The following is a 27,599-nucleotide window of genomic DNA, read 5'->3' on the forward strand; positions in this document are numbered from 1 at the left end:
GAGGGTGGTCATAAAAAAAAAGATGGTGGTCATAAATAAAGAGGGAGACAGGATTCCTTATACATTTTTAAAGTTGTTGACATTTGTCTCTGACCTTAGTGGTTTCTACTTTCAGTTTGCAGTTGACAAGTCCAGAGTTCTACTTCATGCATCTGAGGATATACTGGGACTTCCTTGTTGAAGAATTACATTGTTTCTTCTCAAGAAAAACTCCTAGTTCATTTACATGTAACAAGTTCTCATGGGAGACCTTAACCATCATGGTTTGCTTTTGCATCTTTATCTTACTATAGCATTGAATCAGAACTTCTGGGATTTGGGGGGAGCCTGTTTTACCAAACTTCTCCAAAATCCTCTCTCAACTTTCATTGTTTTTATCTGCATTAAGCTCATTTTGATGTGTTGCATGATTTACTTTGCATGACCAGTCTTTGGGCAAGTCATTGCCTTTCTTAAGGCTCCCTTCACCTCCTTGTTTCTAATAGTATAAATAAAGGGATTCAGAAGGGGGGTGAGGATAGTATTTAGCACAGACACTACCTTATTAATCTTAAAGGAGGAGTGTGCTGTGGGTCTTAGGTACATGAACAGAACAGCCCCGTAGAGCAGGGAGACAACTGTCAGGTGCGAGGCACAGGTAGAGAAAGTCTTTTGGTGGCCAGTGGCTGAAGGAATTCGTAGGATTGCGGACAGAATGTAGATATAAGAAATCATATTAAAGAGAAGTGACCCTGGGATCACAAGGACGGTTGCTATGACGCCCAGGAGTTCCAAAATGCTGGTGTCTATGCAGGCGGCTTTCAAACTGGGCCCAACATCACAGTAGAAATGATTGATAACATTATTGCCACAGAATGGCAACTGGATGAGCAGCATCGTCTGACAAAAGACAATGGTGAAGCCCACCACCCAGGAGCTCAGGGCCAGCTGCAGGCAGAGTTTGCTGGTCATGATGGTGGGGTGGCGAAGGGGCTTGCAGATGGCGAGGTAGCGGTCAAAAGACATGATAGTGAGGATCAAGAACTCGGTGGTGCCCACGAAGAAGTGGAAGAAGGCCTGCAGCCGGCAGCAGGACATGCAGATTACTGTTCTTGCCACTACAAAGGTTTCTAGCAGTTTGGGGATGACTGTGGTGGTGTACCAGATTTCTAAGAAAGACAAGTTACAAAGGAAGAAGTACATTGGAATTTGTAGCCTGGGCTCAGCCCACACAAGGGCAATAATAAGCCCATTGCCTGCAAGGGTTAATATGTAGGTAAGAAAGATTGCGATAAAGAGAGGTGTTTGTAGGCCTTGGATAACAGGAAAGCCTAGCAGGATGAATTCTGTGATTACCGTGCCATTTCTCATGTCCCTTGATACCCTAGAAAGACAAGCAAGAAGGCTCATTAGAATCTTAGAGCACAGTTTATTATAGTTGGGACAAAAAATAAGGAGGATTCTGACTATGTAAGGTCCTTCGGGACCTGACTCTATTTCAGGTCCTCCCTCACCCACATACAAATACGCGCTGGCCACCCCTTCTTTACTGATGATTTGGCTGGTTCTTTTGTCAGCAAAACCAGCTTCTAATGGACTTTGAATGTATTAAAAACACTTGATGAATGCAAAGTGTTTTTTCACCCTTATACAACTGTGAGAATAATCATGTGAAATGTGATTGCTTCTTGTCAATTACTCATATAACTATTTTCAATGCATAGTGTGTATACCAACATATGTACGTAAACATGGCTGTGAGTTCATAAGAAATTAATCCCTACTCTCAGAGTCTGAAAAAGAAGTTACTGATTATATTACAGATACGTTTAAGGAAGCCATTATTGTGTGTGGGTGTGAGTGTGTGTCTTAAAATAACCCCAAGTCATTGCTATTATATTAGTGGTGAGATGAAGTTAGATAACAGAAGAGGTGTTTTTCTGAAGAATCCACTTCCACATTCTGGTTCAGACTCCTTTGTTAAAGGTATCGAAAATAACATTTAAAACTAAATGAATAAAACTGCTTAGGAAGTAGAGAAATATTCAACTCAAATTCAAAATTTCAGAACAAGCTGAGTCAAAGCCTGTTATATGGAAGCACCTAATAAATGTACATGGGATAAAGATCTGCAGACACTAATCTACAAAAGTGAAAGGTTAGCAAATGCTAAGGATAACAAAATGGGAACTCGGAAAAGTACATTTTTGTCAAAATTTTTTTTGTGACTAAATGTCTTTTTATACCAAGTAAAGTATTTCTATTTGTATATGCAAATTCATGGGCTGAGAACATCCTTTCTGTTCTACCAAAATTCAGTAGAAAATAGTAAAACTACTTCCTTTCTTATTGAGGCTATTCTTCCATGTGGGTTTCCTTTGAAATGGGTGAGACAAATTACTGTGAAATGAATTTCACATTTTTCAAAGTACATAAGAAGCTTAGCATGAAAGAGGCAACTTACAGGTCATTGATAGGTTGTTTCATTCTTCCCTCATGTGAGATAACTGTAATTCTCTGAGGGCTTGCTTAGGGAAGAAAAACACTTCCATTTTCTCCCACCTCTTTTCTAGACCAGGAAAAGATTCTTTGTCTACAATGTCACAAGCTCTAGTGCCTTTCCACAAAACGATGAGAGACAGAGAAGTATTTGAATTTGCACTAATGGCCAATATAACTGGCCACGAACGTGATCTCTTTATATAGGATAGATATGGAATTATCTTCATTCCCCATGCAGAGAAGAGTGGCAATCTCTATAGCTCAATATAACATTTCCAAAGGCTACACATTCTACCATTTGGAGAATCAGACCTATGAATTCCACAAGCGTTTGGTGAGAGCTTACTATGCTTCAAGTACTGCTAGGCAATTAAAGAGCTTATTAGATAGATAGATAGATAGATAGATAGATAGATAGATAGATAGATACTATATATAGTATAATAATTGCAACATGACTTAGTGAGGGAAAGTGTAGAGTTGTGCACAGATTGTTTTAGAAACACTTAGAAGGGGCTCTTCGCCCATCTTTAGCAGGGGTTAAGGAAGTTTTTCTAAAGAAGGAGAGGCCTAAGCTGAGTCCTAGAGTTCAAAAGGAAATGAAAGTGAAGTAAGGAGAGAGGGGGAATGCATTCCAGACAAGGATTCAGTTTTTGTGAAATAGAACCAGAGCAGAGAATTTCACTTGAGCTGGAGCTGGGAGTCAGGCTTGTCCTGGCACTTATGGTAAATTAACAGTTAGAACAGTTTACATGAGAGATTCATGAAGCTTTTGGAGGACAGAATCTTGAGTCAGGGAGTTTGCAAGTGTGTGTGTGTGTGTGTGTGTGTGTGTGTGTGTGAAGTATGGTGTCAGCCATTCTCTGTAACACACGTACATGTGGATCTAAGCTTCATGGAGGAAGGGGCTGCAGGTGGTATGTGAATGACCTCTTTTGAGATTCTGGTCACAGACGGCACTGCCGTGGTATCCAGGTGACCATGTGGGACACATACAGGGGACAGACATACTTTCTCTGCTTTTGTCAGGAACATGGCTTGGTTTGGTAGCATGAGGGCCCAGGAGTAGCAGCAGCAGTGGCAGCAGAAATGATACCAGCAGAAGTGGCAGTGCCTGGTGAGGGGGCTGGTCCACAGCAGAGGAAGGCTGAGCAAGTAGAAGTGGCAGAAATGAGAAATCAGGCAGTAGCTGTCCTGACAGCTGCACGGACTGGGTTTTGAGCACATGAGAAGTTTTGTGAGATGCAGAGGGAGGTGGGGATGTCTCGAGTTAGCAGGTAAAAGCAGTGTTCAGAGAAACACCGGAAAGCAACCCAAGGAACCTAAAGTTATAGAGCTAAGATACTGGATTAAACACTGCAGTCTATATGCCTATTACAATTCAATCCTACACTCTAGACTTTTTCTTCCTTTTAAAAAGTCACAATGTATAGGGTCAAATGGATTCCTCCATATCCACCAGGGTCCAAGTCACCAGATCCTGTTAACTTTACTTCTTACTCACTCTCTAGTGTGTGTCCTTTCCATCTCTCCCTGGCTCCGGTAAATCATGCTGTCATCTCCCATCAGGATTCGAACACAGCCTCCTAACAGGACTCCCTGTCTCCTGACTTGCTGTGCTCTTTCCTACCGATGGTTCAAACTATAGCAAGGGGGACCATTCGAATTCTGACTACGCCACTCCTCAGAATCTTGAAGTTAACATCCCAGACTCCTCAGCATGACATTTAAGACCACCGATGATCTGGTCTTACCTACCTTTCCAGCATGATTTTCTGCCATTTGCCATTTTTCCTTCTGCCTTCTTCTATGCTCCACACTTACTGAATTACTCAGGTTTAGAGGTTAGCAAACTATGGCCCTGTTTTTGTAAAGTTTCACTAAAACATAGCCACACTCATCTGTTTACCTATTGCCTGTGGCTGCTTTTGTGCTATCATGGTGAAGTTTGGTAATTGTGACAGAGACCATATGACCCCCAAAGTCTAAAAGGTTTGCTATCTGGCCCTTTACAGAAACAGCTGGCTGACTCCTGCTCTAGTTCCCCAATTATGCCATCTTCTTTCTTGCCTCCCAGCCATTGCACCTGCTGTTCTCTTCACCAGAAATACCCTTCCCGACTTTCTCCATTATTTGTCTAAGTCTTGTCTGAATTCTAGATTTAAGTTTAGGAGCCACCTCCATGGGAAGCCTTCCTTAACTTGCCATCTCTAGTCCAGTTAAGGTGCTGCTCCTACACACTTTTCTAATGCCCTGTGCATATCTATACCTGAACACTTTGCAGAATTGTGTTTATTGTTTGCTTGGTGTCTGCTATAGACTCTAAGCCCCTTGCAGGCAGCAATAGTGTCTGCAGGGCCGAAACATAGGGCTTGACACAAAATAAGCTCTCAAAACATATTTTCTAAATGATTATATAAATGGATAGCTTGTTGACACTCTGTCCCCAGTTACCTAGAAGTTTATGGAAACTGACACATACACATGTTTATACATGTCACCGTTTCCTGTATTTCAAGTGCTCAAGTCATATCATAACAGGGACTCTTTGCTAAATAATTTGTCTCCAAGTTTGCTTCTGCTTCCAACTTTTTCTGATGTGAGTTTTGCCGCATGAAAACCTTTCTGCTCCATCTTTCCCTACTCAGGGATATGCTGGTGTTTTGTTTTGTTTTTACTGTGTTCTGGTTCTTTTCCCAGCTTCTTCAGGCTGCCTGAGTACAGATAATTTTCTTAACTCATTTAATGCTCAATTGCTTGAAATTGTATTGAGTCATTTTTTCCTGAGTTTTGTTGTGCAATAAAGAATCCCACATTTTCTAAAACTTTTTATAGTTTTAGAAGAAGACAAAAAGAAGAAAAGTATTAACATATTTTCTTCTCTGGATAACAGTAAAATGTTCCAAGTCTTGTTTGTTTATTTATTTGTTTGTTTTTAAATTGCTGATGAAGACCAATTTCAGTTTTCAAGACTTTGATTATGGAATAAATTTGAATATGCCCAGTGGTGTAGAACTCTAAAACAGAAACATTAAGTACATATAGAATAAGCTTCACAAAGAGAAATAAACCAAGATTCATCACTCAGGGGACTTGTGCTAAGCTGAAACTTGAATAAAGAACCAATTTGAAATTCCTTTCAAGGACTGATGGTTCTAGGTAAGATGTGGTGAATAAAGACTGCTTTTCTGAGGAAGATCCAAGTCCGGGTCATTGTGATGACTTTTCTACATGATACCAAAATTGATTTATTAGGATTTACTTTAAGACTTCAAGGGGTCAAGTCTAGCTGTATCAATTCATTCTAGAGAAAAGCAAAGGTTTTTCCAAAATAGTACTCTTTCTCGGTGACAAAGCAATACTTACAGCACTACTGATTTCCAGGAAAACACTTCCAGCCCCAAGGTGTGTCCTTGTCCACAGTAGACTGACAGAAAAGGAGAGCTGGGTTATAAAGGCAGTATAATTGGAACAGAAAATTTTTCCTTTTTTTCTGCACAGAAAATGAATCTCTTTTTCTATACTTTAATGCAAGTGTCCTTATGCATTACTGAATTCTATTCATAAAGCTTTCATGACATGGCAAGGTTTCTTCAGCATTTAGGAGAATTGTATTGAGAGTAATTAATTCATCTGTTCCTGCTAGGTCAGGATATCTTCTCTGAAAATAACAATTTGTTAGTGGGACATTTTCACAGGTTCCTATGAGACATCAGTCTGCATGGATTTGCTCCAGAGAGTCCCAGGAGATAGGGAAGTTCTCACTAAAAGTTTATTCACAAGTCAAGCTGAGGAATTTGTAGTTTTCTAAATTCTAATTGGTACCAATCATTCCTGCACTCCTGAGGTAATTAACCAAAGTCTGAGAATCTTTTAATTTTGTAAGTTTTTAGATCTTGGATTTCTCAGTTCTCCAAGAAGGAAAATTATTGACATCTTAATAAATAAATGGGGTCCTTTAATGAACTGAATTGAATCAAAGGTAGTCAATTTGGTCAATAATATAAAAATGGCCATGTATTCAGAAATGTGAGATTGAACAGAATAGAAATTGCATTCAGTTTTCTTGTGAACTATCTTATGGGGATAAATGAAAAGACAGGGGCCTAAAGTATTGAGGGTCATGTAGAGAGTTCATGGATATTGCATGTGTAACTAATTATTGGAGAAGGCTGTCTGCAAAACAGGAACATAAGAGTTGGAATTGTAACTTGAAAATCAACGCTAATGAGGATGATTTAAGTAGAAATAAAATACATTCATTTTTAAGTATACAGTTTGAAGAGTTTTGACAGATGTATGCACACATGTAATCACCACTTCAATTAAGATGCAGAATTTTCCTAGCACTTTGAAAAAATTCTTTTGTGCTCATTTGCAGTTCTATCTCAGAACTCTCTCTCCCACCCCAACAACCGCTGTCTGATTTCTATGTCTGTAGATTAGTGTCATCTATTGCGTGATTTTTATATAAATGGAATCATATGGTATGTGTATTCTTTTGTGTCAGGGTACTTTCACTTAGCAAAATGTTTTTGAGATTCATCCACATTGCTAAGTATAAAAAGCTAATTCCTTTAAAGTGCTGAGTTTCAGGGTGCCATGGCTCATGCCTGTAATCCCAGTTCTTTGTGAGTCCTAGGGGGTTGGATTGCTTGAGCCCAGAAGTTCAAGACCAGCCTGGGCAACATGGTGAAACCAAGTCTTTACAAAAAATAAAAAATTAGCTGGGCATGGTGGCATGTGCCTGTAGTCTCACCTACTTGGGAGGCCGAGCTGGGAGGAATGCTTAAGCCCAAGAGGTTGAAGCCGCAGTGATCCATGATCATTACAGTGCTCTTCAGCCTAGGAAACAGAGTGAGACCCTGTCTCAAAAAAAAAAAAAGTACTGAGTTTCCATTGTATGAATATACACGTCTTATTTATTCATATATTAGTCAATGAGTGTTTGGGTTGTTTTAGTTTTTACTATTATACATAAAGTCGTGGTGAATACTCATGTAGGAATATTTTTGTGGGTGTCTATTTTTATTTACTTTAGGTACATGACTAAAAGTGAAATTCCTGAGTCATAAGGTCTGTGTATGTTCCACTTTTTGAGAAACAGCCAACCTGTTTTCCAATGAGGTTGCACCATTTCACAGGCCCATCGACTATATGAGAGTTCTAGTTGTTCCACATTTTCACCAACATTTGCTGTTGTCAGTTTAAAAAAATTAGATATGATAGTAGGGGTTGGATTTTCTCATTCTTAATTTAATTTGCATTTCCCTGATGACCAGTGATGTTGAACACATTTTCATATGCTTATCAACAGTTTCTGTATCATTTTTATGAAGTTAGTTTAAATATTTTACCCACTTAAAAATAGATAATTTTTGTTTTTTATTATTGAGTCATACAATTGCTTTATTCTAAAGCAGGGCATGCACCTGTAATCCTAGCATTTTGGGAGGCTTAGGTGGAGGATTGCTTGAGGCCAGGAGTTCAAGACCATCCTGGGCAACATAGTGAGACACTGTCTCTACAAAAAATTAAAAAGTAGCTGGGCATGGTAGTGCACACCTGTCATCCTAGCTACTCAGGAGGCTGAGGCAGGAGGATTGCTTGAGCCCAGAAGTTTGAGGCTGCAGTGAGCCATGGTTGTACCACTGCACTTCAGCCTGTGCAACAGAGCGAGACTGTCTCTCTAAAAAAAAGTTCTTGGCCTGGCGTGATGGCTCATGCCTGTAATCCCAGCACTTTGGGAGGCTGAGGCAAGTGGATCACGAGGTCAGGAGATCAAGACCATCCTGGCTAACAGAGTGAAACCCCATCTCTACTAAAAATATAAAAAATTAGCCAGGCGTGGTGGCAGGCACCTGTATTTCCAGCTATTCGGGAGGCTGACGCAGGAGAATGGCGTGAACCCGGGAGGCGGAGGTTGCAGTGAGCCGAGATTGCGCTGTGTGATCTCGCCTGTGATGGGAGGGACTGCTTTGAAGATTTCCAAAATTCCTTGAAAGCCTTTTCTCATGGTCTTGGTTGTTAGCGCTTTGCTCTATTTGAGTCATAAAATCTCTCTAGCAAGTGGCTGCTCTATAGCCTATGTGTATTTCTGTCTTGAAAATGCTTTTTCTTTTTCTACCACATGACCAGGCTGCAGATTTTCCAATTTTTTTCCTCTGCTTCCCTTTTAATTATAAGTTCCAACTTTAAGTCATTCCTTTGCTTCCACATCTGACTGTAGGCTGTTAGAAGCAGCTACACCATATTTTGAATATGTTACTGCTTAAAGATTTCTCCACCAGATACCTTGGGTCATCATTCTTATGTTCAACCTTCCACGAATCCCTAGGACATGGACAAAATGCTGCCAAGATTTTTGCTAGGGCATAACAAGGGTGACTTTCATTCCCATTTCCAATAAATTCTTTATTTCAGTCTGAGACCTCATCAGCCTGGCCTTCACTGTCCATGTTTCTATCAGCATTTTGGTCACAACCTCTTAACAAGTCTCTAAGAAATCCTAATTTTTCCCTCATCTTCCAGTCTTCTTCAGAAACATCCAATCTCTTTCAACTTCTGCCTGTTATCCATTTCCAAAGCAGCTTCCCCACTTTCAGGTATCTTCATAGCAAACCCCACTCCTGGTACCAATTTTCTGTATTAGTCTGTTTTACATTGTTCTAAAGGAATACCTGAAACTGAGTAATTCATAAAGAAAAGAGGTTTATTTGGCTCACAGTTCTGAAGACTGTGCAGGAAACATGGTACCAGCATCTGCTTCTGGGGTGGGTCTCTGGAAGCTTTGACTCATGACATAAAGCAAAAGGGGATCAGTTGTGTCACATGGTAAGAGGGGGAGCAAGAGAGAGGAAGGGGTACCATACTCTTTTAAACAATCAGCTCTCATGTGAACTGATAGAGGGAGAACTCACCCATTACCATGAGGATAGCACCAAGCCATTCATAAAGGATCCTCCCCATGACCCAAACACCTCCCACCAGGCCCCACTTCCAACACTGGGGATCACATTTAAACATGAGATTTGGACAGGACAAACATCCAAACTATGTCAAGGATTACTATCCAAAATATATAAGGACGTCCTCCAACTCAATAGCAAAAAAACAAAAAACAACCCCACAATAATCTAATTAAAAAATGGGCAAAGGACTTGAGTAAACATTTCTTCAAAGAAGACATATGAAGGAACAACAGATATCTGAAAAGGTGCTTAATATCACAAACCATCAGGAAAATGCAAACCAAAATTATAATGAGCTATAACTTCATATCTTTTAGGATGACTACCATAAAAAAATAACAAATGTTGGCAAGAATGTGGAGAAGAGTAAACCTTTATGTACCATTGGTGGTAATGTAAATTGGTGCATCCACTGTAGAAAACAATATGGAGGTTCCTTAACAAATTAAAAAAACAATGACCTCATGATCTAGCAATTCCACTTCTGGCTATATCTCCAAATGAGTTGAAATCAGTATCTCAAAAATATATCTGCATCCTATGTTTATTTCAGCATTATTCACAATAGCCAAGACATGTAAGCAACCTAAATGTCCATCAATGGATGAATGGATAAAGAAAATACACACAATAGAATATTATTCAGTTTTAATGAAGAAGGAAATCCTGCCATTTGTGACAGCATAGGTGAACCTGGAGGACATAATGCTAAGTGAAATAGATCATATAAAGTACAAATACTACATGATACCACTTATATAATTAATCTAAAATAGTCAAACACATAAAAGCCAAAAGTGGAATAGTGTTTCCAGGGACTGAAAGGGAGAGGAGAACAGGGAGGTATTAGTGAAAATGTACAAAATTTCAGTTACACAAGATGAATAAAAAGTCCTAGAAATTGACTCTATAGTATAATGCCTATAGTTAAGAATCTTGTATTAATCCTTACCTGGCAGAGGTGATACCATGATCATGAAGGTGGTTTTCCCAGGGCGAGGCTGATCCATTCTCTCTGGGTGTGCTGACTCCTGTGATTTCCCCAAATGTGGTAGACTTGACTGCATAATTTGTGGTAGTAGGGGACTGTGTTCATGCTTTCCCCTCAAGAAAAACAAACAAACAAACAAACAAAAGCTGTATTGTATACTTAATAATTTGCTAAAAGAGTAGATCTTATGTTAAGTGTTCTTATAATAAACAAACAAAATGATAATAATAAATAGAGAAGGTTGGAAGAAACTTTCTGAGATGATGGATAGGCCTACTGTGTGGATTGAGGTGATGATTTCGTTGGTGAATCTTTATCTCCAAACTCATTTGCATGTTCACAAATCTCAATGAACACCAAACAATATAAACCAAAGCAAACTATACCTACACATATCATAATTAAATTACTGAAAATCAATGATAAAGGGGGGCTTTTCTTCCCTTCAGGCCCACCTTGTGGTTTTCAACTGCAAGAAGGCAAGCTGGCTGTTCAAACATGAATCTGGGCAGGAGGAGGGGAAGGGGCCTCTGTGAAGTTTTTGAATCAAGACTGTATATATTAAGATGTATACATTAATATACATAGTTTTTGTATGTCAATCATACATCAATAAAGTGGTTAAAAAGGAAGTTTTATATTTACAGTCATACTTACCATGTCCAGTGGCCTTTTGTGTGTGTGTATGTAGATCTGAATTTTGATTACTTTTTGGCCTCAAGAAATTCCTTTAACATTACTAGCAGTGAAGGTGTGATGACAAAAATTTTTCTGATTTTTTAAATTTGAAAATCTATTTATGTAATATTTATTTTTGAAGAATGTTTTTAGAGGATATAGAATTCTAAGTTGATAGTTTATTCTCCCTTTTCTCATCTACTCCCCAGCAGTTTAAAGATATTGTTCCATTGCCTTCTGGTTTGTGTGGTTTCTAATGAGGCATCAGCAGTATTACATACGTCTGTGTGTACATATGTATGTGTGTGTGTATATGTGTGTGTGTGTGTGTATATATACATATATGGTGTTGTGTGTGGTTGTGTTAACCCTTAATTACTTTAATTTTTTATCATTGATTTTCAGTAATTTAATTATGACATGTGTAGGTATAGTTTTCTTTGTTTATATTGCTTGATGTTTATTGAGATTTGTGAACATGTAAATTTATACTTTTCATCCTATTTGGAAATATTTTGTCATTATTTCTTAAAAAATTTTTAATTTAAATATTCTTCCTCACCCTCTTTTCTGGTCCCCCTACTATGCATATATTAGGTTTCGTGATTTTGTCTCAAAGGCTGATGAAGTTCTCTTTTGTTTTTAGCTTTCCCTCCTTAACCTGCAGTTTGGATTGTTTTTATACCAGTCTTCACATTCTTTTACTGTAAAGTGTTTAATCAGCTATTAAACTCATCCAATGAATTCACTTCAGCTCTATATGTTTTATTTGCTTCTTTTTCATATCTTCCATTTTCTTCCTTATGTTCACATTTTAAAAAAATCTCAGGCAATATTTATCATAGCTGTTTAAATTCCTTATCTAAGAATTCTATCATATCTATTATTTCTGAGTGTATTGACTAATTTTTCTCTTCATTTTGGGTCATATTTCCTTTTTATTTTTGTTCTGGTAATTTTTAACTGTATGCTGGGTATTATATATGTTGTCAAAGGTCAGGTGTGGTGGCTCACACCTGTAATTCCAGCACTTTGGGAGGCCAAGATTAGAGAATTGTTTGAGGCCAGGAGTTTGAGACCATCCTGTGCAACACAGTGAGACAACATCTCTCCAAAAAATAGAAAAAATTAACCAGGCATGGCAGTACATGCCTGTCATCCCAGCTACTTGGGAGGCTGAGATGGGAGGATTACTTCTGTCCAAGAGTCCTAACCTGCATTGAGCTATGATTGCACCACTGCACTCCAGCCTGGGTGACAGAGTGAGACCTTATCTCTAAAAAAAAAATGTAAAATAAATATTATTGAATGTTTGCTTTCTTCGTTTAAAGAGTGTTATAGTTTGTACTGCTAGTCTGCCAATTTATTTATAGATTTATTTGATTATTTGAAGTCTTGTTTTTAAGCTTTGTTAAGGCATATTAGAATAAGACTTTATTTTTAGGGTTAATTTCTCCTCACTGCTAAGGTATGAAACTTCTAAGGCACTGAGTGTTCAGTGAAGTCCTTCCACTGTGATTGGCTGGATTTCAAATGTCTAACCCTCATCAAGCTCTGTAGTTGTTCAGCTTTCACCTCTCCAGTAGTTTTTCTTTATATTTATTCTTTGCCTGGGTTTGTGAAGTTTCAACACATGTATGCGTGTACAGTTTATTACTTTTAGAGATAAACTAGAAGACATCCCTGTGAAGTTTTCTGAAGCTCTTTCTCAAAGATTCCCCATTTTTGGTAGTCTGCCCTGCAGATTTCAGATGCTTCAGCTTCCTTGAATTCTCAAACCTGTCTGTTCCACATAGTGAGAATGCTGTGCCCTGCTTGGGTTTGCCCTCTTTCCAAACTAGTGTCTAATAGACACTCCCAGATAGAGAGGTTGGGTTATCTTTGAGCTCAACTAATTTGTTTTTCTTCTCTCAGGGATCACTGTCCTTGGCTTCTTGTTGTTCAATGTATGAAAACAGCTGTTTCATATGTTTTGTCTAGTTTTTAAAAGTGTTTATACTGTGAGGGTTAGTCCATTAGAATTACTTTGTTATACCTGGTTAGTGAATACTTCCAAAACATTAGAATAAAAATTTGAAAGTGTAGGCCCCAAAAGATGATTTATTTAGAATTGGAGAGACTTGAGATAGTTCAAAACCAAGGAAGGCAACATGAGAAGTGAAGAAGATATAAAGACGTTTCCTATAGCAGAAGTTAAAGATGAATTACATATTCTAGTTATGTGTGTAGTTATTAGTGTGAGTTTTATTGCTAGTGTTATTGATATCATTTTGTGGTCATCTCTTGGAACATTCTCAATCAAATATTCTGTCATTTTTTTTTTTGTAAATGGCACCTTTCTTCTTCTGACCAAATTGGCCCTTTCTCCTCCTATTGAAGAAGGTATGGTTCTCTATCTTAAGAACTAAATGAAGGCCGGGCATGGTGGCTCATGCCTGTAATCCCAGCACTTTGGAAGGTTGAGGCGGGCGGATCACGAAGTCAGGAGATCGAGACCATCCTGGCTAACACAGTGAAACCCCATCTCTACTAAAAATACAAAAAATTAGCCAGGCATGGTGGCGGGCGCCTGTAGTCCTAGCTACTCGGGAGGCTGAGCCAGGAGAATGGCGTGAACCCGGGAGGCGGAGCTTGCAGTGAGCCAAGATAGCGCCACTGCACTCCAGCCTGGGCGACAGAGCGAGACTCCATCTCAAAAAAAAAAAAAAAAAAAAAAACAAATGAAACAAAACTTTGATCCAAGCTGTCTTGGATTTATTTTAAAGCAAAATTTCTTAAGTAATATGTAATTTATGTATTTCTTATATTATTTCTTTGACCATATTTAGTTCCCTGAGATTTGGTTCCTATTTCATAATTTTACTGAATCTACATGCCTAAGAGCATACTTAAATTTTCTTCTTGTTTTTCAAAATCGAAGGGATTTTTGTGTTCATTTCTCTCAACCTATAATAGTCCATACTGCTGACTACCCCCTCTTTGGAGCTCTCTTTTCTCTTTCTTTTATAGCATTTCACTCTATTACCTTTGCCTTCTTCTTCCTTCTCCTTATTTTTTATTCCTGGAGGTGGGGATCTCAGTTTTTGTTAACTCATTCTTTCTTTTGTATAAGGCTAGCCAGCCCCAATAATGACCAAAATATACTCAATTAGGTATCTTGTTTAAATGAGAATCCTGTTTAATGGGTAGAGTAAAATTATACCAACCCACTGAACTCATTTATATGTTTTGATTAGATAATCCTTTTTTCATAATATTGAGCTAACTTTCACCTATTTTGTAATATTTGAATATTTAAATACAGTTGCTAGATCATATATCTTGATGTAGTTCAGGTCCAGGAGTTTCAACAGAAAAGAACTTACAGCCCATTCATAATTAGAGCATTTATAAATATATTTGGAAATTGAGGTAGTCCCTGAATGAAGTGACTTATAGGAAAGCACTCTGGAAGCTGAGAGAAAAATCATATGTGAGAAATCTGGTAAGGTAGGTGATATGGTTTGGATTTTTGTCCCCACCCAAATCTCATGTTGAATTGTAATTCCCAGTGTTGAAGGAGGGGCCTGGTGGGAGGTGATTGAATCATGGGGGTGGACTTCCCCGGTGCTGTTCTTGTGATAGTGAGTGAGTTCTCATGAGATATGGTTGTTTAAAAGTGTGTAGTACCGGCCAGGCATGGTGGCTCACGCCTGTAATCCCAGCACTTTGGGAAGCCGAGACAGGCAGATCACTTGAGCTCAGGAGTTTGAGAGCAGCCTGGCCAATATGGTGAAACCCCATCTCTATTAAAAACACAAAAATTAGCCAGGCGTGGTAGTGCACACCTGTAGTCCCAGCTACTCGGGAGGCTGAGGGAGGAGAATCACTTGAACTCGGGAGGCGGAGGTTGCAGTGAGCTGAGATCATGCCACTGCACTCCAGCCTGGGCAACAGAGCGAGAGTCTGTCTCGAAAAAAAAAAAAGTGTCTTTGTGTAGCACCTCCCCCATCTCTATCTTCCTCCTGCTCTGGTCATGTAAGATGTGCCTCTTTCCTCTTCTCCTTATGCCATGATTGTAAGTTTCCTGAGGCCTCCCCTGTACTGCCTGCAGAACCGTGAACCAACTAAACCTCTTTTCTTTATAAATTACCCAGTCTCAGATAGTTCTTTGTAGTAGTGCCAGAATGGACTAATACAGTAGGTGTGGTTTAGCAGCCTGGGCTTAACTTTAGAGGAGACAGAGATGTTCCAGGTCCAGTGTGAGGCTGTGCTTGTCCACTCTCCTGACCCAGGGATCTTCCTCCTATTCTCCTGTGAAGTATTTGTATGTTCTGGGACTGAAAGAAGACCGTGGTAACCACTGGAAGAACTTCGTCATTAGGGAATCAAAGAGCCCTAGGAATTATTTTAGGACTACCTTTATAGCTCATCAGGCTGACTCATCTGGACATCATGATCAGAAGCAGGACTGGCGATTATATAGCAATATCAACATGTCCTTGTAAATGCTGGAGTATGTGGTCTACGGACAAATAAAAATAAAAAGTAAAATGCTTAATTGTTAAAAATTAAGATAGAGACTTCTCTCTTCTCTCTCTTCTTAAAACATTAACTTTAGGAAATTCATAATTATAACTTTTTTCTTTCTTTGAAATGTGTGTAAATCTTTTTAGAAGTGAGATAAGTTTGTTTTATTTTTTTGCCAGCTTTATAACCCAGAAATGTCTTTCTCAAGGACCTAGGAGTCGTCTCTTGGAAATGTAAACATCAAGGGAGATAGTTTCTTTATTTCCCAGTTTCTATGGGAAGGTAGAAGCCTAACTTCAGCGGTACCTTGCTTCAGGTTGTAGAACCACCTCCTGTCATAAAGATAAGATAAGTCTATTTTTCCTTTGTATAAAGCCAATTAGGTAACATGGATCATCACCCCAATTAGCAGGTGAGTCTAGGATGAACTATGTGTGACAGATGGTGCTGTCAAGTCCTCTTATTCTTTATCTGGAAAACCTGTAAGTAATGAGTTGTGTCTGCTTGACTATATAAAAGAGTAAATTTTTTCTCCTGTCTCTGCACTCTTTTAGCAGATTGCTTGTGATGCACATCACATTTTGGTTTATTGCTTATTCAATAATAAAATTGCTTTATTTCTCTACTACCATTGTGGAAATGTTTTCTGGGCTGGGAGATTTTATTTTAAATTGTATTTCCTCAACAGTGGATAATGGAAGATGTATTAGAGTTCTCAGAGAAACAGAACCAAATATATATATATTGGTTCTGTTCATATATATATATATATATATATATATACGTATATATATATATATATACGTGTATATATATATATATATATATATATATATACATACATGAATGAAGTGGCTTACATGATAATTATGGCGATCTAGAAGTCCCAGTATCTGCTGTCTACAAGCTGGAGAACCAGAAAAGCTGGCTTTGTAATTCATTTCCATCCTGAAGGCTTGAGAAACAGGGAAGCTGATGGTGTAGGTGCCAAGAAGCAGGAGCATCGATGTCCAAGGGCAGAAGAAGGTGGATGGGTATGCCAGCTCAAGCAGCAACAAACTAACTCTTCCTCTGCCTTTTTGTTCTATGTAGGCTCTCAGCAAATTAGATGATGATGCTCACCTGCATTTGTGAGGGTGATCTTTATTAAGCAATGTTTATAGCTTATTTTTGCTTTCTAAATTGCATTTTGTTGTAATTTCCCCCCTCATTTAAATTACATATTTATTTTTGTACCTAATATGTACTGGAATTTATTTTTATTTTCTCTAAAGATGATCTCCCCAAATATATATGCTTTAGCCACCACATGTCTGGATCCACATACAAACCAAAAAGATTAAACCATAGGCTACCAGAAAAATAACTCATGTTAGATTTTCTCAGAGTGGGCAGCCATCGGTAAGTAAAAATAGGCTCTTCCTGACACTCCAAATGTGAAATGCCATCTTTTATTTTAGAACTCAGGTGCTTCATACTAACTGGTGAATTTTCTGAATTCTGAAAAAACTTATTAGGTACAGAAAAGAGAAATAATATATAGAATCAGAACTGAGTTGAGAAATTTTCCAGTATCTTTTGAAAAGTCTGGTCAGATTACCACTACATTTACAGATTTAGAGCATTATTCCAATGTGTTAATTTTCTGCAGTGCAATGTTTCAGCAGAGATTATAAATTCAGGTATAAAATTTGTGGTTGACACAAATCAGAAGGAAGTATGATTTTCTCAAAGTAATAATAATTAAGCAATCAACACAAATATTTGCATAGTGCTTACTGTATGCCAGATGCTATTCTAAGTGCCTTAACAAATGTTAAGTCTTTGTAATTTTTATGACTACACTGTGAAGCTGTTATTATTGTTATAATTTTATAGATGAGAAAACTGAGATATAGAATAGTAAATTAACTTGACCAAGTCATACAACTAGTAAATGACATATTTAAACCCAGAAAGCAGAGTTTGGAGTAAAGCAAATAGCATTTATAGAATAGGAGGAAGTACAAAAGAAAGCACAAAGTAGTACTATGACATCAAAGGAAATGTCAGGCCCAAATGTATTCCTGGCTTTTGCATGCTGTATTAGTCCATTCTCACACTCTTATAAAGAAATACCTGAGACTGGGCAATTTATAAAGAAAAGAGATTTAATTTACTCACAGTTCCACATGACTGGGGAGGCCTCAGGAAACTTACAATCATGGCAGAAGGCGAAGGGGAAGCAGGCACCTTCTTCACAAGTCGGCAGGAGGAAGAGAGCGCATAAGGGAAACTGCCACTTTTAAACCATCAGATCTCATGAGAACTCCCTCATTATCGTGAGAACGGCATGGGGGAAACTGCCCCCATGATCCAATCGCCTCCCATCAGGTCCCTCCCTCTACATGTGGGGATTATAATTCGAGATGAGATTTGAATGGGAACACAGAGCCAAAACGTATCACATGCTTCTTTGACTAGATAGATTATCCTGTTCAGACACCTTTCTCCTTCTCATTCCCATGACTGAAACTGCCCTGCAGCAGAAGATACACAGCCCCTAAAATCAAGTGGTCCAATTACTAGCCTCAGTCAGTTCTAAACATTGTTTTCTGGCTTGGATCCTGAGGCCCAGTTTTTTTCTTCACTTGCCAAACTTTCACCAACCAAAATTTATAGATGTAATAATTCAGCTTCTCATAGATCCCTTCCCAGAGTTGGAGTTTGATCCAACACCACCCTGGTAGCTGAAGTCTTTCCTACTGGTTGATTATCTACTGGATGCTGATTGCTGATTGCCGTAGTCCTGCGTGTCACCTGCCTTGGATTCTCTATTATGGCCTGTTCTTATCGGTTGGAGTTTTCTGTTATTCCATCTGTCATTCTTTCAAAAGGTAATGTCTTAGTCAGTTTGGGCTACTATAACAGAATACCATAAACTGGATAGCTTATAAACTACACAATACCTTTTTCATAGTTCTGCCATCTGGGAATTCCAAGATCAAAGAGTTGGCAGAAGCAGTGTCTGGTGAGGGCCGGCTTCCTTGTTCATAGATCGCTGTCATTTCATTATGTCCTTACATGGTGGAAGGGGCTACTTAGCTGAGTTCTCTCTTTTTAAAAAATACTTTTTATTGACCAATAATAATTGTACATATTCATGGTGTACATAGTGGTGTTCCAATACATATAATGTATAGTGATCAGATCAGAGTAATTAGCATATCCAGCATCTCAAGCATTTCTATCATTTCTTTGTGTTGGGAATATTCAATACCCTCCTTCTAGCTGTTTGAAACTATATAATATATTATTGTCAACTATATTCTGAGGTCTCTTATAAGGGCACTAATTGGAATCTTGAGGATGGAAACCTGATGGCCTAATCACCTCCCAAAAACTCCACCTCCTAATACCATCATCTTGGAGGTTAAGATTTCAACATGAATTTTGACTGGACATACGCATTTATTCCATTGCAGCTATGTTTATTGCCAAATTGGAGTTTCTTTTAGTCTTTCTCCTGTAAATAACCACAAACCATCTCTATATCCTTGGGCCTGGCAGAGAATGTAAATAAGGTAAATATGAGCAATCACACATATAGTAAAAAGGGAAAGTCACGTAAATCCACACCAGTTAGAAAAAATGTTCCCACATTTGTACAGTGCTTTTGATTCTTCACTTGCCACCTTACATAACTCTGGTTAATTTCACCACTTTGTGAGGTAAACAAGGTCCTAAGTGAATATTTTGGTAAGACAGAAATTGTAGGGGTCAAGGGCAAACTTTCTCTTTGCCTTTTACTGAAAGTCACTGTCAAGAGGCAAATTAATGGGAGAAAAGGCATACTCATTTATTAACGTATACACGAGAGCTTTCAGAATTTATTATTTATTTATTCATTGAGACAGGGTCTCATTCTGTCACCCATGCTGAAGTTCAGTGGCACAATCACAGCTCACTGCAGCCTCAATCTCCTGGGCTCAAGCAATCCTCTTGCTTCAGCCTCCCAAATTCCTAAAATTATAGGCATAAGCCGCCCAAAATCACCAAAATTTTTACCAGACCAAATCACCCATTTTTATGCTTAGGTTCAACGAAGTACTCACAGCTTTGTAGAAATGACTGGACAAAAATGGTCTGATCTAATGCTAATAGACTGAGTGGGGAAATCCAGCAAGGCCTGTCCATCTACATTCTTCTTGGTCCCTCTGAGCAGCACTTCTTCCTTCTGGATGGGCAGGACACTCTCTGTAATGGTGTCTTATGACCTGATAGTGAAGCAAAGAAGGTCAGATAATTTTTTTTTTTTTTTTGAGACACAGTCTCACTCTATCACCCAGGCTAGAGGGCAGTGGTGCGATCTCAGCTCACTGCAACCTCCGCCTCCCAGGTTCAAGCGATTCTTATGCTTCAGACTCCCAAGTAGCTGGGATTACAGGCATGTGCCACCATGCCTGGCAAATTTTTATATTTTTAGTAGAAACAGGGTTCCACCATGTTGGTCAGGCTGGTCTCAAACTCCTGGCCTCAAGTGTTCCACCTGCCTTGGCCTCCCAAAGTGCTGGGATTACAGGAGTGAGCCACTGCACCTGGCCCAGATAATTTTTTTATGGCCAGTTTTTACACAGAAAGCTGGAAAGAGAATTGGAATAATATTTTTAGGTTTTATATCTGGCTTTGGAGAGAAGGGGTTCTGGTTTCTATGACCTGCCTTAGGGAAGAGCAATTCTAGTTTCTGTGGCTGGCCTTGGGAAAGAATGGGACTGCACAACAGGCGGTTCAGAGAAAAAACTTTTGCTTCTGAGGCCTTCATTTCGGTGTATTATTTTCTTTTTCTTTTCTTTATTTCCTTTTTAATAGATGAGGTCTCACTCTATTTCTCAGGCTAGTCTTGAACTCCTGAGCCCAAATGATCCTCCTGCCATGGCCTCCCAAGGTGCTAGGATTACAGACGTGAGCTACCATGCCCAGCCTGGAATATTATTTTCTGAGTCCCAACAAAATCTACTCTAATTCTATAATACATAAATATTAGACACAGTAATCTCTTCATTTTTTTTTTGTACTGAATCAGCACTTTCTATTGTTTTGAGTTTGCTTGTACTATAAGTTAGGTATAAGTAGAGTAGTCTTGGTCAGTCTCAGTGTAAATGGTAGGAGGCTGAATCCAAGGCTATCATGGCCAAGGGAACCATTTATTACAAAATTATATCCAGGGAATGCCTTACATGAAGTCAGATGATGAAATGTTATATGTGGTAGGAATTTAGCAATAGCAAGGTAATGACTTGCATTAGTCTATTTTCATGCCGCTGATAAAGACATACCAAGACTGGGCAATTTATAAAAAAAAGAGGTTTAACTGAACTTACAGTTCCACATGGCTGGGGAAGTCTCACAATCATGGTAGAAGGCAAGGAGGAGCATGTCACGTCTTACATGAATGGCAGCAGGCAAAGAAAGCTTGTGCAGGAAAAATCTCCTTTATAATAACCATCAGATCTCATGAGACTTATTCACTATCACGAGAACAGCACAGGAAAGACCTGCTCCCATGCTTCAGTTAATTCCCACTGGGTCCAACCCACAACACATGGGAATTCAAGATGAGATTTGGGTGGGTTCACAGCCAAACCATATCATCTTTTGTCCAAAATTATCCCACTTCCACCTGTGTTATGTACTTGAAAATGCACCATTCTTAAGTGATTATGTTTGGCCTTGGATTATTCTGAGTCTTCTGTAGTTCACTTTTGAAAGGCAAACATCCAAGTAGGTAGGGAAACACTTAAAGTTGTTCTGATCAAACATATTAATGAGGATATTATCTGTTTGCTAAGAAAAATAGGCAAGTGGAATTGATGACAGTGGAGAGAAAACCAGGAACATAAAATGGACCCAAAAGTGATAGAAACATAAACTTCAAATCGTTTTAAAAATGGGGGGAGGTTTTTGAGGAACTACTCCCAGATACACTATTTTTGATGCAATATTTTATTAGATATGTAAGTAAACTGGGATTTGGCTCTTGCTTGCTAGAGAATCAAGATGTAAGCAGGTGTAGGGAAGTTCAAACTTTTCCTCTGAAGTTTTGATAATTTGAGTATGTAAAACAAATAGGCAGATCAACAAGAGAAAAAGCAGGTATGCATTGGAGCCACACAAAACATGAGACTCAAAAAAGGGCCAGATGTCAGAAGTTTTCATACAATACAGAAAGGAATAAAGGTTTGAAGCTCCTGGTGGGAGGTTGTGACAGGCTATATGAGGGCCAGGGGAGGAAATGCATGGTGAGCAAAGGCTATCTTGTTATGCAGATGAAGCCTCACAGGTAACTGCTCTCAGAAAGATTAGCTGGTAGCCTGTGGTGAAAGCTTCTCTGTCAGACTTCTGAAAGTATCAGATCTCAGTCTCCTTTTCCTATGAGCTAATCTTTTCTAGATCAGGATAAGGCGGATAATGGAGTCTCAGAGAAAGCTCGTTTGCATCTGTTGTTTTCTTCACTAATGTAGCTTTTCTCTACAGATGCAAATCTTCCCCAGGAAAGCACAGCTGTTTGGAGATATTTGTATGTCTGCAGCTTCTCTGAATAGGCCAAAGAAGCATATTTTGGTGGCATATTTTGGTTTTCCATACAGATAAACTTCTTTCCTTTTCTTAGCCTCAGGGGCAATGTTTAAACATTATTAATATAAAATTTCCTACACATAAAAAATTTATTTTTACTTCATTGTTTAGCTACGGTACATGATATACACCCTGCTTGAAATGTTCTTCCTCTTTATCAAGCCATGCTTCACTCCTCCCTGCAGAGTCTACTCAATATTCATTTTCTTCACAAACATTTTCCAGCTAAGCTATTTGCACATTAGTCTTCATGACTGAATACATAGATACACAGATCTTTTAACCCAAGTATCCCATGTGGTTGCAACCCTGGACCAACAGAGGGCTATGGTAATGGGCTCTAAAAGCAATCATTCTTTGGTTCAGTAAAAATCTGCTGCACAGGAACTTAAGCCCCTTTTATAATCCTACCAGAGAGCTTTCAGGAAAATAAACATCTGAATCTACCATCCTTCCCAGGCCTCAAGGTATTTCCAAAGAGCCTAATTTCCACAGGACACACAAAGTTAGTTCAGGTTAAGCATTCGGAGTTGTCTTTAAAAATAATAAAATAAAGTCAATAAAATAAGAAAAAAAAAAACTAGGCAAGACCATCTGGGGATGTGAAGGGGTAGAAATGTGCATGAGTAAGGAAAAATCTTACTGTAGCAATGACTAACTTCTCTGTTCCTCCCTCACACCCAGTTTTTCTTATGCCCTTCCCAGTGGGGCAAACTTTTACATTATTCCACAGAATACTTAATATTATTATCCTAACATTTAATTTGTAATTTTTTTCTTTGTTTTTAGTTTTTTGTGTTTTTTTTTTGAGAGGGAGCCTTGCTCTGTCACCCAGGCTGGAGGGCAGTGGTGCAATCTCGGCTCACTGCAACCTCTGCCTCCCGAGTTCAAGTGATTCTCCTGCCTCAGCCTCCCAAGTAGCTGGGATTGCAGGCATATGCCACAATGCCAGGTTAATTTTTGTATTTTTAGGAGAGACAGGTTTCACCATGTTGGCCTGGCTGGTCTTGAACTGCTGACCTCAGGTGATCCTCCCGCCTCGGCATCCCAAAGTGCTGGAATTATAGGCGTTAGCCACCGCACCCAACCAAAATTTCTAATTTTCAAACAAACAAATGAGAGAGTAAAATGATTGATATGCCAGAAGGGTTTTCTTTCTGCCTCATATTTTCAACCATTTTTTACATAGAAAATGAAATTAGAATGATCTGGGAAATCTATCTTTACTAAAAGTTGGTCTTGTTATAACTTTATGGGGAAAACCTGACTTCTACACCTGTTCTGACTCATTTAACCCTTTTTGATTTTATGCTTTTTTAGAGCTGTGGGAATGACACTGCCACCTTCTCTTGTTAAATTATGGGTGAATGTGCACATTGCCTTTCATGGTCAAAATCAAAGGCAAAACAACAGTAGCAGCAGCAAAAACAAGGACAACACCACCATCTCCTTGTACCCTGAGATAAATAAACACTTCCCCACTCAAACAAACAAGGTAGTTCCATCTAGTTCTAGTCTCTAAAATAAATGGAACCTCAGCGATTCCTATAAATTACTGACTCCCTAATAAAAACAATTTTGTTTCTGACCTTTGTAATGCTTATGTGTAAAGGTATGTGATGACTTCTGTGTGTATAACAATTCCTTGAGAAAACTGCGCATTTTTCACTATAAACATATTAACTATAAACTGCACAACTACAGTCAATTCTTTTTCTTTAAATGCCTGTTTGTTTGTTTTTATTAAGTTTTATCTGGTGAGCCAATTATTCAAAGGTCTAGACTCTAGTAAAATTTGCTAGAAAACATTTTATTTTCTAAAAGCTCTTGCCTGTAAGAATTTTTGTTTTAAATAAAAAACAAAAACAGGGTAAAAACTGTTTTCAGTAATCACAAAAGTCACCCTTTGCTTCATCCCTTCTCCCTTTATTGTGCACCTATTATATGTTATACAATGTGTTTGAGCAGATGCAAAAAATAAGACTAATTTACTAATTTAATCTAATAAAGGGGCACAGATACAAATAATCACAACAAAACACAAATGTAGGGTATATGCAAATGCAAACTGGGACGTGGCAACAAAAAATAAATAACAATGCGAGGTAGAAATAAATCTAAAGTTATTCAAGCCTAACCTCCTCATTATACAGATGAGACTACTGGGAGTATTTTAGTCAATGTTGTACAGTGATTTAGGGGCTTAGCCTGGATAAAATCCAGTTTCCTGGAGCCTTCCAGAGCTCTCTCTAAAATATGTCTGTCATACCTGTTGTTGCAGTGCCTCCCTATAGGGCTATACTCATAGGATACAAAGTCATTATTGGCCATCCAATTCAGTCACATACTTTTTGGTATTGACTTCCCAGTGAAGTTGAACCTAAAAGGAATCACTCAGTAAAAAATTAAAATCAGTTGTTTCTAGGTGAGAGGGCTTTTATATACCTTTTCAATTTTGCAATTATTTCTATTACAATCTTGCATTATTTTTATTTTTATTTTTTATTTTTTTGAGACGGAATTTTGCTCTTGTCACTCAGGCTGGAGTGCAATGGCAGGATCTCAGCTTACTGCAACCTCCACCTCCCGGGTTCAAGCAATTCTCCTGCCTCAGCCTCCCAAATAGCTGGTGCCCACCATCATGCCCAGCTAATTTTTGTATTTCTAGTAGAGACGGGGTTTCACCACGTTGGCCAGGCTGGTCTGGAACTCGTGACCTCAGGTGATCCAACTGCCTTGGCCTCCCAAAGTGCTGGTATTACAGATGTGAGCCACCGTGCCTGGCCCCTAGCATTAATGTTATACTTAGAAAAAAAGCTGAAAGTAGGAAAAAAGTAAGCCTTACCTTGAAAACTGGAGAAACCATTAAGAAAGAATATAGAAATTGCAAGAAGGAAAGCGTGTCTGGTTTGGGGGAAGTGGATAGGAGTGAAAATTGGTGGGAGAGGATGTTCTGGGTTGATCTGTGTTCTGGCAGTGGAGTAGTCACATCCCGAGAACTTGGCAGCAAGAAACTTCAACCCTAGAAACTCTTGGGAATAGCCCTCCAACAGCTGCGGGTATCTCTGCCTTAGCCTAGCTGGTCCCAGCTTCTCCTGCAGCTGCAGACTCTGTGGGTAATGAGGTTCCTGGGGCTCATTTTTGTTTTTTCAAATCTAGATCTTAAAGCAGCTTCAGGTCTTACCTTGAGAGACTATACAAGACCTGATTGGATAGAATTCCCCAGGAAAAGAGGTTGAATAAGCAAATAGCTTTGGGAGAGCATTTTTTATTTAGAACTTAAATATTTTCTCTAAAGTACATGATAGACAACTGATTAGGAGTGAAGAGTGCACTAGGGCTCTTGTGATGGTCTAAGAAGGTCGTAGAAGGTAGAATATAAGATTGTGTGTGGAATAAATATTTTTAATAACCACATTGTCTTACCAAGGGTTTCTTACATTTACCTTCAACTGTGTATGTGTGCACAGAAATATTTTAGGCTGCAGTAAAGTTCAGAGGAAATATAATGGAGGAGAAAAAGAAACCAAGGGAATTGGAATGAAGAGAAGAACCTCAATGACAGTGTTATGAAAACACCAGGGGTTCAGTCTAGGTCCTGCAGCTCACCTCACAGAAAGCCAATCACTGAGACAATGAGTATTGCCAGGGAGAAGGCTTTAACTGGGGAGATGGGAGATCACTCTTAAATCCATCTCCCTGACCGACTAATAGCCGGGGTTTATATAGCAGGGAAGAAATGTAACTACCTACAGGAAAACAGGAATTAGGGAGGGGTAAGGAAGTGGAGTTGGTCAATAGGAAGCAGGTGGTAGGTTAGGCAATCATGGTGGATGAAGGGGGTCTGGCCTCTCATTGTCCAGGTGTGGTCATTTGATAAGTTTCAGGTCTTTGATACTATCTGGGAGACCTGATGGTTGGTTTCTGAGAAAGAAACTCAGATAAGACAATTGAACTTTCTCAAGCTTTAAGACCGGGAGGGTCAATTTCTATGTTTATTCAAAAGAAATGATAAGCATCAGTTCTATGGGACAATTGGGCCAGTTTCTGTGGGATGCCGTCACAGATGTCAATTGGCCTTTACGTGGTGATCTGTCCACCTTGGCCTCCCAAAGTGCTGGGATTATAGGTGTGAGCCACTGCACCTGGCCACTCCAGTAATTTTAATTTGTGCCCTTTTAACTCATATAGCCAGCATTAGTCTTTGTCAATGTTAAGAAATGCATTCGTAGTTTCACTTTACGTTTACATCTTTATTCATTTTAGATTTTGATTGTATATGGGGTTTAACAAAGAATATCTTTTTTTTCTGTCAGATGGATATCCCATTATTTCAATCCTATTTGCTCAACACTTCATTGAACACTTTCATAGAATTGAAATACTATATTTCTTAGACTAACATAGTTTAAGAATATTTATTCACTCTGTTCTTATGAAATTTACAATTCAATCAAAACTGGAACCAGTTTCTAAACTACTACGTATTCTGTAATCCTGATTAACTTTAAATTTTTTGTGGCAGTAACATATTTATACATTTATATTATATTTATTTTAAAATACATATATATTTCAAATCAAGTGTTCTCTTCAGAAAAATTAGGCCATTTTCACCTTCATTGCTTTTGTTCTTCTTTAAAAAAATAATTGTAGAGTGTTTTAGACATTTAGAAATTCATAGAAAATAGGCCGGGCATAGTGGCTCACGCCTGTCATCCCAGCACTTTGGGAGGCCGAGGCGGGTGCAACACTTGAGGTCAGGAGTTCGAGACCAGCCTGGCCAACATGGCGTACTAAAAATAAATTACCTGGGTGCAGTGGAGGGTGCCTGTAATCCTGGCTACTCGGGAAGTTGAGGCAGGAGAATCGCTTGAACCCAGGAGACGGAGGTTTCAGTGAGCCGAGATCATGCCACTGCACTCCAGCCTGGGCAACAGAGTGAGACTACATTGCAAAAATAAATAATAAATAAATAAGTTCACAGAAAATAATGCTGACATATTTATATTTACCACTAAACTTAAAAGTTATTAGTATTTTACTATATTTGCTTTTACTGTATTCGTTTATATTTTTATTCTCTTAAAAATAAAAAAATTGCAAATTGATCTAAATCCCTACTCTTTATTTTCTTTTCCTGCCTGCCTAGCTAGAAGGACAACTTATCAAATAAAAGATATCTATCCCATGTATGATTTTATATTTTCGTAGATACATATGATTCCATGAGGAATATAAAGTGTTGTTTCATGTTGTAAACCAAAAATAAAACTCTAAGTCCCCTCAACCATCTAAATGGACCCCTACTCTCTGCTAAGGGCATTCCAAAGTTGGTTTGGACCATGACAGGA

The 27,599-nt window shown here is 38.6% G+C and overlaps 1 protein-coding gene and 1 non-coding gene across 2 annotated transcripts; one reads left to right on the plus strand and one right to left on the minus strand.

Moving 5' to 3' along the window:
* Positions 1-411: 411 nt before the first annotated feature.
* OR6X1 (olfactory receptor family 6 subfamily X member 1) lies at positions 412-1,350 on the minus strand. Its single transcript, XM_522211.7, has one exon. It carries the CDS (start codon positions 1,348-1,350, stop codon positions 412-414), a length of 939 nt encoding a protein of 312 aa, XP_522211.5.
* Positions 1,351-10,396: 9,046 nt separating this feature from the next.
* LOC112204940 (U1 spliceosomal RNA) lies at positions 10,397-10,559 on the plus strand. Its single transcript, XR_002938678.1, has one exon. It is a non-coding gene; the product is annotated as a U1 spliceosomal RNA (small nuclear RNA).
* The last annotated feature ends 17,040 nt before the right edge of the window (positions 10,560-27,599 follow it).

The sequence above is a fragment of the Pan troglodytes genome, chromosome 9 (genome assembly GCF_028858775.2).
Source record: "Pan troglodytes isolate AG18354 chromosome 9, NHGRI_mPanTro3-v2.0_pri, whole genome shotgun sequence".
NCBI lineage: Eukaryota > Metazoa > Chordata > Mammalia > Primates > Hominidae > Pan > Pan troglodytes.

Excerpts from the sequence above, each read along its gene's own strand:
- OR6X1 (XM_522211.7), bottom strand. The coding sequence starts at position 1,350 with ATGAGAAATGGCACGGTAATCACAGAATTCATCCTGCTAGGCTTTCCT.